The following is a 19,483-nucleotide window of genomic DNA, read 5'->3' as shown; positions in this document are numbered from 1 at the left end:
AATAATTTCCTGGAAAAGATAAAACATTGAGATTTGGCCATATTAGTTTTGAATAGGAAGACATCAAACTGACAGCCCAGTGGAATTGCTATAGAGAGATGCAGAACCATTAGATTGAGGGAGAGAAGACAGATTAGGAACAGAAAGTAAGGACTGAGAACCACCACTGACGTGATGCTGAGGGAAGGCAAACGGTTCAATGGGAGAGAAACAGCAGGGACAGACAGGCAGACAAGAATACCTGGACAAGACACACAGCAAGGAAAGAATAGAGGAGGTAAAAGAGCAGTGAAAACCCACGTAAGTGAAGAACTAGGAAAAGACAGTATCTCACAAACTGAGGTATTATGGAGGAAAGCAAGTGTGGTGCTACCGAAAGCTGTGTTCTTCTCTAGAAAGGTTCTCTCCTGTTTCTGCTTCGAATGATTGCTGTATGAAAATCTGCAGATGAGTATGAATACAAGTGAAATATTATGGCTAAGGTGACTTGATAAAAATGTGCCCTACAGCTAAGTTCCAATGAGCATAGACACCTCATTAAGTGACCTCATTTTCAGAAATGCTGAACATTCTGGAGCTCTGCCTGATTTCATTATATGTGCTGGGTGCTCACTATTCGGGCTGACACTGCTGAGTCCTCAGCCGAGTCCACTGGATGGTGAGAAGTTCAGAAAGCAGTTGACCCTCACTTACTTGCTCCAGTGACAACAAACCTTAACTTTCTGCCTCATTTTCCCCTCATCGATGATGAAAGTCTTAAAAGAGAATCCAATTTATAAGGATATGGTTGACTGAAATAATAGAAAAACATACTTATTTAATACAGTGGTAAGCAGTAATTGACATCTGATCCAGACTATCTCAGCACGTAGAACTGACAGGCAGGTTAGAGACAAACTCACTTTGGTTATAAAAAAAGATTACACTTGAATGAAATGATGTACTATTATTTTAGCCCTGAGAAAATTAACCTCATAAAAAATCAACTGCAAGCAAAAAGAAAATGTATTATTACTGCTTAGAGAACAGCACCAGACCAGGATTAGCTTTTCAATCCAGCATCAGAAGCAAATGCACAGTAATAATACAGACAGAATTTTGGACCAAAAAGTAGTAGTGGAAAATGGAATAGCAATGGAAAAAACAAGCATCTTTTAAATGCCCCTTAAACAATCTTTATCAGTTTAAAAATTCAAATATCTTGCCAATGTTCATAGCATCATAACCACCGAGGAGCATATAAAGGTAACAAAACTTTAATTGATTATAGAATTTCTAGGGGAATATTTCTTTTAGATGTAAAGTAACTTGTTTTAATCTCTCTCTCTCTCTTTTGTTCCAGCTACAGGATGAGACTTGTGTACCAGAATGAATAAGACAAATTATACAATATATTTTAGAAAGAACTGTCTAATTATGAAATCTGCTCTGTGTAGGTAACAAAGGGGTGACATGCAAAAGTCAACACTTACTTCTCTTCTGCCAGGGAAGAAGGACTATCACCACTGTCTTCATACTGTTTTTTCAATCTGCAGTATGCCAGGAACTCAAGCTTTCTATTTTAACTCATCTGTGACTACTGCTCAGTGATGCTCCAATGGAGAGGAAAAAATCCTATCATTGCTTTTATAAAGCAGCAAAGAAATACGCTGCCTTCTGCCTGAGAGTGTTTCATAGAGTTCCTTAGTCTTACCTCTTTGTCCTCATCTTGGTCAGGCATTTATCCATGTGTCCACATTGAACAATATGAAGTCTCCTATTTCTGCAGAATTACTCACATGCTTAATTAGGAACCTAAGTGCATGGCTGAAATAAGGCCTTAATTTCTAACAAAAGCGAGTCTGTGCTTATTTTTGAAGAAGGAAGAAAACAGGGGAACTTTAAAAGGAGCTGAACCATGGCATCAACTGATACTCTGAACCATGGCATCAACTGATACTCTGCACCTTACCACACTGGTTCAATATGGATCTGTGAAACCTAAGTGCCTTCTAACAGGTCTTTGTAAGCAAGTGAAGGTCTTTGACATTAGAACTATCCATCTTTTCCAAATCCAGCTGAAATAACCCCTGTGAATTATGCCAAGTATAACATGTGGATTCTGAAAGCTGTTCCACTTTGACCAGCATTTGCCCATGGATATGCGAGATACTGTTTAGTTGAATACTTTGCCTGCATAAACAGGAAAATCTGCCTCTGTTAAAAAGCTGGAAGGATTGAAGCATCCATTACTATGTCAATAAAATACCACAAAGAGCACCTAAATTTATGCATCAGTTTAAAAAGAAGTCAAAACGGTATGCAAAATATCTTAAAAGTAATTTAGCAAATGTTAAAAAAAAAAAAGTTACTAGCTAAAATACATTTAAAACAGTTGTTAAATAGGCAGTAAACATAAATTGCTAATAGTAAAATATACAAACTAATTTAAAAGTGCGATGAGATACAGGAGTAGATTGCATCATAGATGAATGCTATCATTAGACATAATTTCTATAATTAATTTACCAGATTGTGATATTTTAACAGGCTAAAGAAGCATATTTTACCAAACATTGCAATGAAAAACATATGTCTGTGGCTAAGCAGTCTCAGCAGTAAATATCTGTAGCCTTAAACTGCTATCTGCATTCTGGAGCTGTGTAACTTTTTCCAAAGTCATTCATGCATGGGGTTGAGATGTTGATGCTATGATGTTGTCACTACCACAATATTGGCATCCTACATAAATGTGAATAGAAAATTATATATTCGTATTCTATTAGTTTATTTATTTATTTATTTAAGTTTCCCGGGACTATGTGTGCTCTTGGGAAAAATAACCAAATTTTTTCACTGCATGCACTGACCTGCCTATTGTACTAGTGAGGTGACTAAGAGAAGGTAAGTAAAGGCATGTGCATATTCCACCCCTCCCCCCCCCCCTTTTTTAATGAAAACTTCCTTAAAGGAAACATCTGTTATTTCAAATTCTAGTCTTGTCAGAGTCAACAGGATATTTTCCACTGATTTTGATTTAAGCCTGGTTTCTCTTCTAAAAGAACACACTGAAGTGTCTGCTTTTCTCCAAGTGCTCTACAAAGTACACTGGAATTTTCCATCTAAAATCAATACATTCCCGTTGACTATATATTTAAAATACTGCATCAACAAAAATAAGTTTATAGAAAACAGTGTTCTAACAAGCAATAAATTATTCGTTTTGTACTCAAATTTTGGATGAAGAAATCTTAGTCCATTCTGAGGCAGATTGCCATTCTCACGTAGATGTCTTTGAAGCCAGCAAGGTAGTTTAATGTGCATATAAGTGAAGCCAACAAGTTTACTCAAGTCTTTAAAGTTATACATGTACACACATGTAACTACTGTGATCCTTGTCTTTTTGTAGTTCCATTTTTGTAATGGTACTGTATTGAATTTGAAGTTGCCAAAATAAAGGGTCGACTTTTACTTGGGATAGTTCTTTATCCAAAAACAGTTGGAAAAAATATTCAAAGCTACAGTTTCATCGAAGCTTCACTAAGTTATTAAAATACAAAGATCACGGATTTAAAAGGCAGCATTTTGTCTTAGATCTGTGCTATTTTATTAGAAAATACATCTGAAACAACACACACAAAAAAACCCAAACCATAAAATATATCTGCTCTGCACTCCAAATCACTTTTATAATGGCAGACAGGAAGGTTCTAAGAACTGATAACGGTGTCTCCAACTTCTGAACTACCACTTCAAAAATCAGCTTATATTGCTAAGGATCAAAAATATTTTTTTAAAGTGAGCTGGTGACACATATAAGAAGACAAGTATACTCAAGTCTGACCTTTAGTAAACACATGAAACATTAACCTCTACCTTTGGAGCCCTTCTTGAAAATTTCAATGTAGGAGCCATGAAACCCTGGATTTCCACATTAGTGAGACAACCCAGAAACGCTGTGACTCTTAACATGGCTGAGTCCTGCTCTGTAGAGACCCAGAACAGTTCAAGTTTCACTGTTGTCCAATTTAGTAATTTCTACAGGCACCTAATAATTTTTATTTATTTATTTATTTTTAACAAAGAAAGAGAAAAGACGTAACTGTGACACCATAGCAAAGTACTAAGATTACTCCTATTTCTAGTATACTCACAATATGATTTCCATATTGGAGGCTGGTATTCTTCAGCATCTGAAATAGAAGTAAAAAGGGAGAAAGACATCAGTCAATTGGCCACTGGGTCAACCTGTCAGCATGCATTTTTCTGTTGAGAGCCCTCACTTGTCAGCAAAATTCACATTTCTTTCCCAAGAGAGATACTAGCTCATTTACAGTACAGTTTTCTATGTGAGAGAAGAATATAAATTTCAACCACTTGTAGATCCAATGTGCTTTTTCCAAATCATTCAAATACATCAGGAGTTAATTTCTTACCAATTTGCATATTTTCCTGAGTCACCAGTATTTTAAAATAATTAACTAGACCGGTAACTACATTATTTATTTACTTTATTTGCCATGATAAAGAGACAAATCACTACTGTTTTTCAATCAGGTTTCTAACCCCACTATTAAGAATTTAGAATACGTATCAATGACTAATATAGGCCTTAGCTAAAAAGATGCAAAGCTCAGATTGGACTCCAATGCACTGGTCTGACAGTTCCAACAATGAGATTCAATTACATTTCTTGAACTGTCCCTAGTATGTAATTTGCGTATTTTTCAGAAACTGCATCAGCAAAAATAATAATAAAAAAGTTAGAAAGAGACTACAAAAACTGAAAACAGATGGTTACTGCCCTTGTCAACCGACAGGACATAAAAAGATTTGGTATCTTCTCTTAGTGGAAGAGTTATACAACAATAGTGGGTAAATATTTGGCAGAGGGAACAGAGGTTCTGTCTAAAAGTGTAAGCTTGTAGAGCCTGAGCTAAAATAAAACCATGTTGAAAGCCCAGGGTTCAGAAGGCTCTCTAGGCTGGAAAGGAGACTGGCACCACTTGAGGGCCATGCTGAGTACATGAGCCCACAAACCTCACTCCATGAGGAGCTTTCCAGCTCTTGGTCAGAAAGGCTGTTGTTACACATCCGCAAATCCCAGCAGAGGCCAAGCTTGAAGTGCAGGAGTTAACTAAGCTGCCATACATCAACCACAAAGGGTTGGGGTACCAAGAATTAGTTTGGCTCTGAACTGCCATGTTGCTAAACACTTTGAAGAGGCATTTATAGGGGGTATATCATTAATCTCCTAATACTGTGCAAGTTAATTAAGGTGTTTGGTATTTACCAAACTTCTACTTAAGTTATGCTAATGCAATTCAATTATAGTTGCATGGCTCATGCTCCCTGTCTATTTATATACACACAACCACTTTAAATATACCCATGCAAAAGTTTGTTTACTAGGAATGTTAATCATTAAACTACCATCTGCCACTTTTAACTCCATTGTTTTTAAAAAAGGATAAAACCTAGCAATTATCACAGTTACTGCCTGGAATAATATGCTGCAACAATTTGCAGATATATTGATTGGGAAACCCATTCAATTTCGGTTTCAGCTGGATCCACTCCACAACTTTGGCAAAATTTAAAACGCTTCCAGACTGACAGAGTCATACAGTACTGTGGCAATCCAAGAGTAATTAGCTTGCAAGTTCATTATACAGAAGGATTATTTTAAATTATATGAAGCTATTCATGAGACAAGTGAAATTTATTCATGCAAGAGCAGGCTAATTTTTTCTCCTCTCACACTATAATGGTAATATATTACTCAGTTTTCTGTTTTTTTTTTTATATACATCTGTTGCTCTCTATATAGTTTACCATAAAACCATAATATTGTGTATTATATTCCTCTGCCATACTTCTGTACTACTGCAGCAGAATTTCTGAATTTGCTCGTTAACTTAATAGCTTTCTTCCAATAGGAGAAACATTGAAATAATGCAAATATTAGATTATCTGTACTTGTGACTTCAGAAAATGAAATAACTGTCGGAGAAACAATGAAAAAACAAGTATCAGTTGTTGTTATAATCTTCTAAATTAATTAGAAAGAGCACAGTAAATTGAACAAGGAAAGCTGATCTACAAGTGGCTATAAACTGCTTCATTAGCTTTAGACAGACTGATGGTGTGGAAATACTGTAGTCTAGGTGGACAACAATCATCTTGGAGATAGTCATAAACCAAAACTCTTGATAATTATGTTAGATTAATCACGGTTATGAATCTGTTGGCCCAGGAAAGAGTGAACAGAACCATTCCTCAATAGCTAAAGTAATTCTTAAGAGCAGCACTCTCAGGAAAAACACAGGTCACCAACTCCACATTCTCCTTTACATACCACAGCATCCTCTGTGATGCCACCAGCTGATAACATCTTCTTAAAGTGCAGAGAACAAAACACTATACCTGTAGTATTATTATCACTGTTTATTGTCAAGCTATTTTGCCCAACATTTGATGGCATCCATTTGCAGGGAAATAAAGAACAATTATCTTAAATACAACCTGGAAAGAGAGGTCACATCTAAGGATCAGAGAAATGTTTAATGGAGCCCAGTTATCAGTGTCCTGCTCCCTTGGTGGATTGAAGCCATTGGGCCCCTCTGCAAGCCTGGGCCATGTATTTTCTTTTATATATATATATTATTCCTCTTTTATTCTAAGGTAGCTCTACTAATTCAGTTGTACTTCACTATCCTTCACTAGGCTTAATACAGCACGTTCACTGAAGTTGACATTAATAGTTTGTTTGGGTAATTGACTCCATTAGTATATGACACCTTGGCTCCCATAGCTTTTGTCTTCAGTTCTGCACATGGTAACAAACGCTGCAAGGACCACAGACCTCAGTTTTGATCTTCTTGGCCAAGATCAGTCAATAAATGTATCTCACTCGGTACAAATGACAAGTGCTCCAAGTTGATAGCTTGTTAAATTATATTCCTAATGTGAACTTTGATCATAGTGCTTAACATAACTGTGATAGGCAGTGTGAAAAAGGGCTTCACTGACATATTCTTAGGTGATAAGACAGGATCTCTCCTACTGCTGTTTTCTTGAGGGTTTCATGCTTTCAACAGTGACAGATCTAAATTCAGAAAGTAAGATAGCTAAAAGCAAAGTTGAAAGCAGTCACGACAGGGGAAACCAAAAGCACAAAATGAGTATTAGTTCTGAAAAAAATCCAAGTAAATGTCACAGGGTCAGCTATTATACGCCTGAGTTTAGAGAGACCTTCATAGAATCATAGACAGTTTGGGTTGGAAGGGACCTTAAAGATCATCTAGTTCCAACCCCACTGCCACAGTCAGGGACACCACCCACTAGATCAGGTTGCTCAGGGCCCCATCCAACCTGGTCATGAACACCTCCAGGGGTGGGGCATCCACAATTTCTCTGGGCAATTTGTTCCAGTGCCTCCCTAAAACTACACAATACCCAGAACTTTACGTTATTTTTGTTATTTCAAGTTTTAATATCATTACTGTATCAGAAATGAGAAAAAAATAAAAAAAAAAAGAAAAGAAAACCAAGGTGTCCTCACACCTCTCCTAAACTGGAAAAACTCAAACAGGCAAAAAAGGCATGAAAGACTTACATGAAGTTTTACAGGTAATGCCATTAGTTAAACACTTTGAAACGTAAGAGTCAAGAAGGTTATTAGGACTAAAAAAATAATAGTTGGTTAAATGGTAAACAGTAAGGCAAAAGGAATGGTGAAAGCTGACACTTGTGGAATATGACAGCTACCAAAATGTTTCTCACTGCACGCTTATACAGTTATATTGGACAGAAGAAGATACTACAGAAAAGTGTCAAACCAAAAATAACTCTGTGGAATTGGAAAGTAGGAATAAGGAAAGGCAGATCAATTCTTCACTTAGTTTGCTTCACTCTTCACATTGTAAAAAGAAAATGGAAAGGCTTTTAGGAATAAAATTTATTTCATAAATCTGATGGAGCACTGTAGAGCTGACAAAGTGTAAAGAGAGTACAGTAAAGCTAGTACTGAAATGTTGGCAAAGTTTGAGCAGTCAAATAAAAGCTACACAAGCTACACAAGGCTTTTTTTTTTTTTTTTTTTTTTTAAGAAACATGACAGTAAGACTATTTCTGTAAATGATGCATGATAAATGATTAATACTTAGAGCTGTTCTTAAGCAATTCTGAGAAATGAGGCTTACAGCAATTATATAGTAAGCAAAGTTATCCATGTACTTCAAGCCTTGTTATTCTCCATGCCTGGCTCTCTACCAAAGGTACCACCTTTCTGGAAGTAGCTGTGAAGACACTGGAATGTCTGAATTGCTTTTTACTACTTCCTTGTACTTTGTGAAGATGACAATGTAATGCCTGTAATGCCAACGATTTTGTTTTTATACTACCAACACTGGGACTGACCTAGAAAAAGTAGCTTTACTAAGACGCTAATTAAGCAAAAACTCCAATTCTTTTGACTACTAAGACAGATAATGCACTGGAAAGAGGAAACTGTTTTACAGGAAAGATCACAAATTACATCATACAATTCAAACATTTCTGATTTATAAGTGGAATCTCTTATAAGGGGAACAATCCCTTAATAAGGGGAACAGTAACAAACCTCCAAACTGTAGCTATGTGCCATGCCCAGTTTAGGAATCAGTGCTTTTTGGAATCTCTGTAGTACTAAAGAGTTACACTGACTAATAGCAAAAGACAGCTATCAAAGGGTCACCATTACTATGCTAGTGTCTTCATAGGCAGTACAAAAGAGGAGTAAAATACTTTATTTATTTATGGCCTTTGTCCTTAGTATAATATTAAAAAAATAATAATAATAATCTGTACTTCACCTTGGAAGCACTGTCTCGGCTTGGATTTTCTGCCATCATTGTCTGAACTTCAGACTTCCTTTCCAGTAACAATTCATTTTAAAACTATGACTTGTGTGTGCAAGAAAAGACTTGTGTGTGTGAGGAAGACCCAGTTTGGAAGGGACTGGCTTATTAGCAGTGTACAGATAAATGATTCACTAATTTTTCCATCTTCTATTTTTATTTTCAGGACCAAAACTAAAAACTACTGGTATTTTAAAGGCTTTTGTATATTTCCCTTTAAAAGATTTTGCACATTTTTACCATATACCACACTTCCATTTTGATAGCTTTGTTTCCAATACATTGTTAGCATGTTATTAAATATTTTTTTCTTATTTTTATATATGTAATTTTATAACAATAACATGTAATTGTTGAGTAAAATGCCATGTGAAAGACGAACAGTATTTGTATTCTTAAAGGCACGTGTATATTTCTTATATTTTTATTCATACAGCTAGGATTATATTATACAATTGACAAGAATGGTTGAGGTTGGAAGGGATCTCTGCAGGGCACCTTGTCCAAGCCCCCGATCAAACAGGACACCTAGAACTGCTTGTCCAGGACCAGATCCAGATGGCTTTTGGCTGTCTTCAAATGAAAGCTCATGTTCAACTTGGTGTCCATCAATACACCCAGCTCCTTTTCTTCAGAGCTGCTTTCAGCTGGCTGGTGCCCAGCATCTATGGCTGGATAGAGATTAAAGTGAAAAGAGTAGTGAAGGAGCTTCTTTGCTAAGGCCAGTTCTTCAACATGTAAAACATCACTGCATTATTTAATTTCCACTATGTGCTTAAAACTTAACAATTATAGAGGGTCATTTTCATCTTATCTGGTCCCCTCATGGCCAATATGCTGGATGGTGAATAGCTATTTTCATTTGTTTTACCCTCTTGTAAATTAATACTTAGGCACACACAACTATCTCACATTGCAGCAATTTTGGCTATTTTGAATAGGCACTTTTGTGTTTGACAGTCATTTAGCAAATACATTTGTGTGTTATGGTTACTCTATTCCACACAGGAACTGCCCTTACAAGCATGCCTCACTGCACTTTGAGAAAGAATATTCTTATTTTCTAAGTTGCAAATAATCATACTGTCAAATGAGCACCTCTCTTTGACTCCTAAAAAGTCAATGTTCCTTTGAAGAGCAAAATTAATTCTCCTGCAGTTAATAATTAGTGATGTAGCTGCTGAAACACTTCAGTGTGTCAAAAGCTTTGTTTAATGTTTCATTCAGAACACACATTTGCCTCCAGAAGCAGCCAGTAGTTGCCAGCTTTATTGCTGAACTTTCTCTTTGCCAGCACATGGACAACTGGAATATGGAAACATACTTCAAATTTTGCCTTAATGAGACACTTCAACTTCCAGTGTAAGGCTCAGCAACAGACATTATCAAATTGTTTATTTGCAACATACTTTATAATTGGTATATTCATCCAGACTGTGGGTGCTTCCTGCTGCGCTATTCTCTTTTTAAAAAATTCAGTGATAGTGTGTAATTTAAAATGTCAAAAAATGCTCACAAAAGGGGTGGAGTTCTATCCTGCACAGCAATTAGGCTGAAACAGTAAGCTTTTAATTAGCACAATATAAATTGACAGCTATTTTGTATCTTCTGCTTTTGCCTATCATAAACTTATTATTAGAAACCACTGCTATAAACGTAGCTCATTTAGTCCGTTCTACAAATCAGAGTCTTCCTAAATTGTGCTCTCTCTTGCTTTTGCATCAGACTACAAAACAGTATCTTTTCACTGGTAGGAAGATGGACAGTCCATGGAAAAAAATGTTTAATGAACATATCTGCTTTCTTAAAATGCAGGTAAAAGGTCCCCCATATAGGTAAATGTAGTAATTTAGAAGAGTTATCAAGTATCAAATGAAATACTATGGTGAAATAAGAGTGTTGTGAGTGACCTACTCCAACAAATCACAAAATATATGAGTTATTTGAACCCACAACTAAACCTGTAGGAAAAAAAGCTTGAAGAGACATTTTCTGTAATTGTTGAATTACAGCTATGATCATCCAACTGTAGCAATATTTTGTTCAGTTAAAACATCTGCCCTTCTATTCTGCATGTTTTAAAGAAAATCATAACTGAACGTACCAGACAAGTCAGAAAGTTAGAATTCTGTCTTTCAAAATTTCAAAATTGACAGAACGAATATATGCAGTTCCCAATAGCAATAGGAAAACTGTAAGAGGAAGGAGTATTTGTACAACTCCACTTTTAGAAGTCCCTTGAGGAGACCAGTCTTTCAGGGATGCTGTATGAGGCCCAAGAAATACAATTAAAGACATTCTTCCAGATAGCAAATCAAAGAACCTAGAGGGGTCTAAATTAGCTGATGTGAATATTCTGAAAGATTTAAATATTTTCTGGGAAAGCTATATGACTTAACAGTGTAGCACAGTATCCACACTAGCTAATCTTAGGCAGGTAGGTCTGTTTTCATGCTGAATCACTTTTAATCTATTTGACTTCAGATGCCAGTTAAGAGCCACTACGATAGAGATGCTTTGAAGCATTTTGTTCACAGAGCAACAATTAAGAATTTTCTCATTCAAGTCATCACAGCATCGTGTCTAAAAACTAAAAAGGAAGGTGCTGAGAAAAAAAAAAAAAAAGTCACAAAATATCTCCTTCATGCTTGATTGCCAAAAATTTGCTTTAGTTAATGGCTGACATTAAATTTAATCTGGTCACTAAAAATTAAGCTCCAGTGCTTGTTACCATTATTCAATTTAAAGCCAGTGTAATTAAAATGTAATAGTTATTTTCACATTTTCATGTGTTTAATCAAGAAACCAGAGGTATCCACACAAGTCAGGCTGTGCCTGACTGAGAGACTGGCATTTCTTTGGTAGGAATAAACACATGACATAAGTTAAATCACATCACATTAGCAGAACTTGTATCTTACTCAGATATATTTTAGTGTCTAACTAATGACCAGTTAGTTCCTGGCTAAAAATCAAGACCAGATCATCAGTTGGCATATATATAAGAATAGCTACACTGAAGTTTTTTTATCACTGTGCAGAATATGGCAACATATTTCCCATCATTTACTTATTACAATCTAAAAAAAAAACCAACAAATACAACAGAACCAATAACCCTCTCCCCAGCTCTCAGTCAATGATCCCTGGACTCAGCAAAGCAATCCATGCATTATATGAAAAAGCATATGACCGAAATAACCACAATAATGCCAAAAAATGGCATTAAAAGGGTCACTGTAATCACAGCGAGGTATTTCAATTAGAACATTTATGTTGAAATAGTGTCAGCACATTCCCTGTTCCAGAAATGCACTCATAAATTGACACAATGCCCATTTATCTGGCTTGTCAAAGGAGCCAATACATTCCCTGAAAAGTTATTAACCTTTAGCAAAATACAAATCATTGCTTTTGGTAACTCTGTTATTTTTGACATGTGTCTTTTTATCATCTCTCTGACCAAGGGCACAAATGTTTGCTTTTGGCTATTCAAGGGCACCAGTAGCTCTAGCCCTGAAGTTGACTGTGGATGCTATTCAACAGCTTCCCTGTCTTTTCCACCTGCATTCATACCTCTCTGGATGTAGAAATACAAATATTTTTAAAGACAAACACTGCAGATTCAGAAACAAGTGGAAATCTAGTAGTTCGTATCAATAAGGAAAGCCGTTTGATTTAGAGAATTTAAGTTGGTAATGTACAAAAATCTCAATATACACTGTACTCAGTTACTGGGGACCATGCTGAACTTTGCAGCAGCCCACACACAGTTTCAGGCCTTGAGCATAAGAGATGGGAACTACCCTGCACACATAAGGACCTGAAGAAGAATAACAGGTTAGCAAATAGTTAGACCTTTCTTTGGCTTCCTTTATAGTTCCTGAAGCATTTGCTGCAATATTTGCTTCTATACTATATTAGAGCATGAAAAACAGGAAAAACACCACCCACCTGCAAAGCATATTAATCATTCCCACAGCTTTCTGATAAAACTCTGAACAATCACCACTCCTAGGATAAGAAGCAATGCTGTAGCTGTGCACTTTGTTACAAAAAAAAAAAAAAAAATAAAAAAAAAAAAATCATATTCCTTTGAATTGCATTCCTTGGTGGGTAGTTCTGTTCAAGTTTGTCAGTTATATTCAAGGCCGATAGAATTATTATTCTATGTGAGATATGTGAAATTACTTTCTGAATGTTCAACTTTTTAAAAAAAAAATAGCTTTGATTAATCGATGTCAGATATTCCTGTGGTACCCACCTCCTCTTCAAATATGTACAAGCAGGCAAATACTTCACAAGACTTTCTGTAATACCGCCACCCACAATTTAACTGCTCCCCTAGTACTTCTGTTCTTACAGTTATTAATTTTGATCTGATTAATAGTGAAAGGTTTATCTTCTTTAAATTAAGTTCCATAATAATACACTTATGTTGACAAGGTTCTTATGTCATAAAAGCTCCACTTCTCCTGCAGTCTTAGCAATAAAACAGTTAGTACCAATATTTAAAATTGCTAGAAAACTATTACAGACTTGGGGCGCCCCCCCCCCCTCAGATGAATATGATTTATATATATATTGTTTCCTAACTCATGAGGAATTTTAATTGCTTTGTGGAAGTCTAATTCTTCCAGGAGCTTTTTATTACTGCCTGGCACTTTTACAATTGATAATGAGTTCTTATAGTATCATGTAGTTCCAAATACATTGTATGAAACACTATAAAACTTTTAATATGCTTATGTCTTCCATAAGTTTGATCAAACCAACCACCAGGGCAGTACAAAACACCCTGGGCATAGAAAAGAGTTTTGCTTTGCAACTTGCAACTTTGGCTGCACTTTCTCTATAGAAGCACTGTGGTTAATGGCGTGTTGTATGAGGCAAACCCGCAATTTCTATAACGTTTTAATCATCAAACCAGAACATATCCACAACAGTGCTCAGAGGGCAGATGGGGGCTTTGGTTTTACCAGTGCCTGCAGCAGCATTGAGTGGGAGGACTGAATTCAGCCACACGTGATGTACAAAGGAAAATGTGACTGCAGCCTAATTAACATCCAGATCTCCTATTCTGCAAATTTGGAAGATGCATAAAACACAAAAATACTTCATTTAAGTATTTTAGAACACATGAAGCTTCCTTGTGTGTGATAAGTGAATTATATACATCGAAAGAAAGAATTCCCAGTATAAAAATTGATTTTATTTCTGTATCATCTGAGATAGGGTGGTTATCTTTACAAAGGTAGTAGAAACCACAGTTTTTCTCAATAACTTATTTGAAATTGTTTTTCGCCCTTATAGAAATCACAAAGAAAATTTATTTCTCACTCCTCTATACCCCACTTATCTTACAGATACACTCAGAGGACAGTCAAGCCAGTACTTGAAAGCTCATCCATCAGATCCATGATCCTAAAATCAGGACAGTAAGTAAAAAAATCCTCTTCCTCTAAGCTATTTTTAAAGATATGCACAGGTACCACAAAAAAATCCTCTGACTTGTCCCACTGAAACAGTTTGTGTAATGTCAATTAATTATAAATAAGGTTATGGTTTTGGCACAAAAATGCATAATATTTTACAGCAGAGGGGAAAGAAGCAATATTGATCAAAAACTTAGAACATATATTTGCTATAAGCTTACAGCATTTAAGCAATAACCAATATTCAATAGAGTATCAGTAATCAAGAATACTTCATACTGTGATTTATACCCTCCAGATGATGAAGTTCAGAAGTCACATATCCTTTTTTTTTTTTTTTTTTTTTTTTTTTTTCCTGTGGACCAAAATTGGTAGAGGATCTTTCTGAACCAGCATGGCCTTTCCTTTGAACAGCAAATGAGTCAGAATTCCTTTAAATGCCCTGCTATAATCACAGCCTTTTAACTCTGAAACTCAGCTAAATGTACTGCAGATTAATGGAGATGCCATGTCACTGTGCCCCAACTCCCAGAGCATGTATAGAGATATCAGCAGACCACCAGATCAATAGCTATGGACACACAAAAGATGCTTTATATCAGTCGCTTCCTAACCAAGTAACTAAACAGAGGTCTGTTCCTCTTATAACATATCTAGCAGAACAAGATTCAATTATTAATACTTTAATTCACATAAAGCAAATGTGTGTATACATGCTCAAAGATTCAAAACTGTCAGCATAGTTAGACTAGTGGTACTCAGGAGCTCAGAGAAGGAATAACAGAACAAATTCTAGTTAGCCCTTTGAAAATTTGGTAAATCTCCAAACTAATATAATGCTTTTTTTTTAATTATTATTTTTTTGAAGCAAAACAGAATGGTTTGTGCTGAGCAGGAACTCCAAGTCTTACTAGTGCCTGCTGTCCTACAGACCTGCTCCCATTTAGGAGACAGGAAATCTGGGTGAAGGATGAGCAAGTACTCTCATCTCTGACACCTCTATGGCTACTATGGATATGTAATCTTGTAAAGACACAAATGGATGAGAAAGATCATTTTTTAAGGTTTTCCTGCTTTTCCTCTATGTTTGTTATATCTACAGGAAGACAGCTTGTCAGAGCTTGTCAGATCATCCTAGCAGCTAAACTTCCCCAAATACAGACCTTCTTGAGAATCCAGTGGCTGAGGCTGGTGGTCGTCTGCAGGTTTATTTGGCAACACCAGAGGTTTGTAACTAATGACTGACAGTGTGCTGCCCTACAAGCTACCCCAATGAGGCTAAGCTTTTTGCTTCATTTCATCAACATTATTTGATGCTTAGAGAGAGATATTGAGCAACTGTGTCAGCTTTGTGCACCAGGCACCATAAAAATATTATACAATTATAGAATATACATTTATTTTAAACTTCTACTTCTTGGGCTTTTTATTTTAAAGGATAGCTAAAAATAAACCATCCTGAGAGTAGATGACAGCAGAAAATAGACCTGAATATTAAAAAGAAACACCTCTCAAAAGGCAAGTACGGTGAGACTTAAAACCAATTTGTAAGATAAAGTCTAAACAGACCACTTATTATTGCCATCTGAGAGCATCATTCAATATTGCTTGAAATTCATTAATATGCTGGGTAATGTAAGTATAGTGCATGTATACAGAATTAATTCTATTAATTTCTACATTAGAAAAATCTACTGAAAGAGGAAGAGAATAATTATAAGGCAATCTTACCCATCTGTGGAAAAGGCATAGCAAAATCTATGTAAACCTCAGAAGAATAATTATCCCATGAGACTCACACCTCCTGGGAGTGCCCATTATTGTGTTAGGAGAACATAAAAGTGACAGCTATTCAGAAAGACCTCTACAGTAATTTCGGCTTAGCTTTACTGCTTATCTGCTTTGTCATCTTTTTAGAATATCTACAAGCTTCCAGCTGACTTACCAATATTATATTTTATTTTTACAAGTAAGCAGTAAATGCTTCTTTTACAGCATATAATTTGTGTAACAGATGGAATATTTGAGAAATGTTTATGCATCTTAAATAAAAGGCTGTTCAAATTTAAATGGTTTTATAGAGTAATAATATTTAATTTAGATCTGCCTAGAAACTGCTGACTGCTTAGTCAGATTAGGTGGAACTCCATATGAGACAAAAAGAAAAGCATTTTATTATCATTAAATATTCCCATTATGGCAGCATTTGGAGCCCCAAATCAGGTTTGGTGTTATGTCCAACTGCTAACAAGTGCAGTCTGAAAACAAAACACAGCAGCTGATGACCCAGAAGTGCTTGTGATTATAGTGTGCGGCAAGCATCCAACAGATAAAAGGAAAAGGGATGGAAAAGCAAAAGGGTAACAGGAGGGCTATCCATGTCAAAGCAGTGCATCCTCCCATAACTATTAAGAAAAGAGTTTCATCTGACTACAATGCTGAGATAGCCAGAAAAAAAGAAGATGGTGATAAAAAAAAAAAAAAAAAAAAAAAAGAACCATGGAGCATCAAACAAACACGCTAGGGATAACTTCAGTTGATTTATTATTACATTAGGAAGCTTTGCGTATAAACATTAAGAAAAATGGTGGAGATTTAGTTCCTTCTGAAAGCCTGAGAAAAAACAACCTCAATACATTCATGATACATTTTTACTGAAGTGACACATCACATAAATAATACAATTATTCTGGATCAAGGTTCTGTAATAACTTACTTCTCCTGAAGAGTGAATTATTCAAAAGCAAACTGCATCTCACTGTGAGCATACCCTTCCCTGTTTAAGGTGCACCAGAGAATAGCACCTGACTTTACCATACTTTAAAAGACGTGCCTGTACCCTCCCTATTGCTTGGCAGTCGGATTTCAGTGCATCATTTTATCTGATGCCAGTCAATTTACTCATGCTGCTGCTGTGCAAAGTCTAGTTCAGAGTCCCCAAACAGTAAACATTTTCAACTGAGAAATGCTTCTTTCTTTTATGTATTCTGAAAACTAATTTATTGTCTAGAAGAACTACATTTCTTCCCAGCTTCTCACTCATTAGGGTCCAAAAATCAGTCCCCACTGGAATGATCAGGCCAGATTTGAAAGCAGTCATGTATATCTGACGAGGTAGACAAGGCACACTGTTGGTGCCATTAGACAGCGAAATTCAGGAGAATGCCAAGTCCTGCCACAGACAATTTATGATGACATAACAGTTGGCTAAAAAGAGATGTGAAATGTGGGCTTCCAGCTACAAGACCTACTGGTCTTGCACAAAAGCGCTAAGGAAAAACTCACAGTGAGGTTGTGCTTCATGGTCATTAGCTGCAAAGCGCACCTCCTCAAGAAATGTATTACAGGCACCTTTAATATAGCAGGAGATGCCAATGATAATCTCAAACGACTTACTTGAAAATGCTCCAGTGGTATTACAACAATGGAAGAGATGACTGATTAGGTGCCAAAGCGGTTTGATGCCAGCTCTGAAGAAAGCCTTTGTAGCCCGTATAATTTCTCTTAAAACAGATTCAACTTTAAGTTGAAACATCCTTCAAAATCAAAACTGTGATTTCAGAGCTCTGCCCTGACTGCTGCTGCTGCTGTACAGCAGTATTAGCCTAGCAGGCACGCTTTTTGAATATCCTATACCAGTGTACTACATTCCCACACCACTTGTTCTGCATCCAAACCACTGTCACTGTTGTCCTCTGTACAACAGCTAAAAAATGCTCACAAGCTTTACTTTAAAGGTACTGCAAAATATGTACTAGCTTTAAAATCATCAGAAAATGAATGTAAGTGGGAATAAAGCAACACAACCAGTGCTAAGGGCAAATCTTCTAGGAGGTAAAAATGAATACAAGCTACAACTGACTGAAACCCCATGATAACACAATTTTGCAAAAATTTCAGTATCAATGTGCCAAAATTTGGCTTGTAAAACTTATCATTGCTCCATGGATTTCAGTAGGGTGGGAGTGATTTATTACAGTGAAAAAGCTGCCCAGAATTATATATAAGTATCCTAGGCTCAGATGTCCCAGTGGTTATGGGGTTAACTTAGCAGATGGTTCTCACGTTCCTCTCAGAAAGCTCAGTATCAATGACTGGAATGTACTCTACTCCACACTGAAGGAACGAGAACTTATATTTATCAATTATAATATTTTTTGTTCATGCAGGATATAGCAGTAGCCCTAACCAACCACCCTCTGATTTATCCCTTAAAGACCAGAATTCTTGCCACTGAAAAGGCACTTGACTTTTGTGTCCCTGTCCTTAACTACAGAAGCATTCTCCTTCATCAAAATGTACATGAACTGCTCAAGTAGTCAAGATTAACATATCCCACAGAAATACAGAAGTATGCTCCTCAAACTATCCAGCAGCTGAACACAGGTTTTGCTGATTACTGAGATAAATATCTAACTTGATGAAAAAAATCCTAAGTATCTTTAAAAACTAAGCTAAAAAATACCAAAATCCCAGGCTAGAAGCAGTATGAAACACTAATTCAAATCCTGTTTAAATCCAATTCCTTTACCCATAAACACTGTGAAGACAATCTTATTTCAGAACTGAAACCTGTATCTTTACTTATTACAAAAGTAAAACACAGTATCCCGGACCAAAGACCAGTAATCAGATTTAAAAATGGATGAGTTCTAGTCATCGTATCCTAATTTAGATGAAAAATTTCACTGAGGTCCATTTTTTTTTTTTTATTATTTTTTTCTGAATATGTTCATATGCATTAACCAGCATATACAAATGTACAAGTCTCTTCCAAATATTCCCTGTGTTACTCTCCATCCCTATAAGACAGAGAAGAGCAACACAATTTTTCCTTCAGCTTCTCTGGGGCGGACAGCTTTGCATCCATCTGAGCTACCTTGCCCTGAGCAGAACGCTACTTCAAACCTGGCTTTTAGAAAGTGCAGTAAAACGAGCAACAAATACTTGTGCTACCAGAAGTACTAGAGCACATTAAAAAAAAAGCCATTCTACACTAGCACAAAGAAGGAGTAGGATAGAAAGAGGGAGGCAGAAACAAGCAAATCCAATCTTCAGGGCAAAGTTCAGTGGAGTAAATATTTCTAATCCAACAAAAATAGCACGGTACTGTTGCAGTGCTCCATCTGGGGCACAGAAATCAATCATAGCTGCTGAGAGCATTTCTGG

The 19,483-nt window shown here is 36.2% G+C and overlaps 1 protein-coding gene across 1 annotated transcript in view; it reads right to left on the bottom strand.

Moving 5' to 3' along the window:
• The window catches only part of CHN2 (chimerin 2), a 163,134-nt gene that overhangs the window by 92,139 nt on the left and 51,512 nt on the right, over positions 1-19,483 (bottom strand). Inside the window, exon 2 of the mRNA XM_035316521.1 lies at positions 4,134-4,172. Within this exon, the coding sequence (XP_035172412.1) occupies positions 4,134-4,172 (39 nt within the window). The remainder of the gene's footprint in view (positions 1-4,133; positions 4,173-19,483) is intronic.

This window comes from Oxyura jamaicensis, chromosome 2 (genome assembly GCF_011077185.1).
Source record: "Oxyura jamaicensis isolate SHBP4307 breed ruddy duck chromosome 2, BPBGC_Ojam_1.0, whole genome shotgun sequence".
Lineage (NCBI taxonomy): Eukaryota > Metazoa > Chordata > Aves > Anseriformes > Anatidae > Oxyura > Oxyura jamaicensis.
Note: the sequence above shows the minus strand (reverse complement) of the source record. Positions and strands in the feature narration are given on the sequence as shown.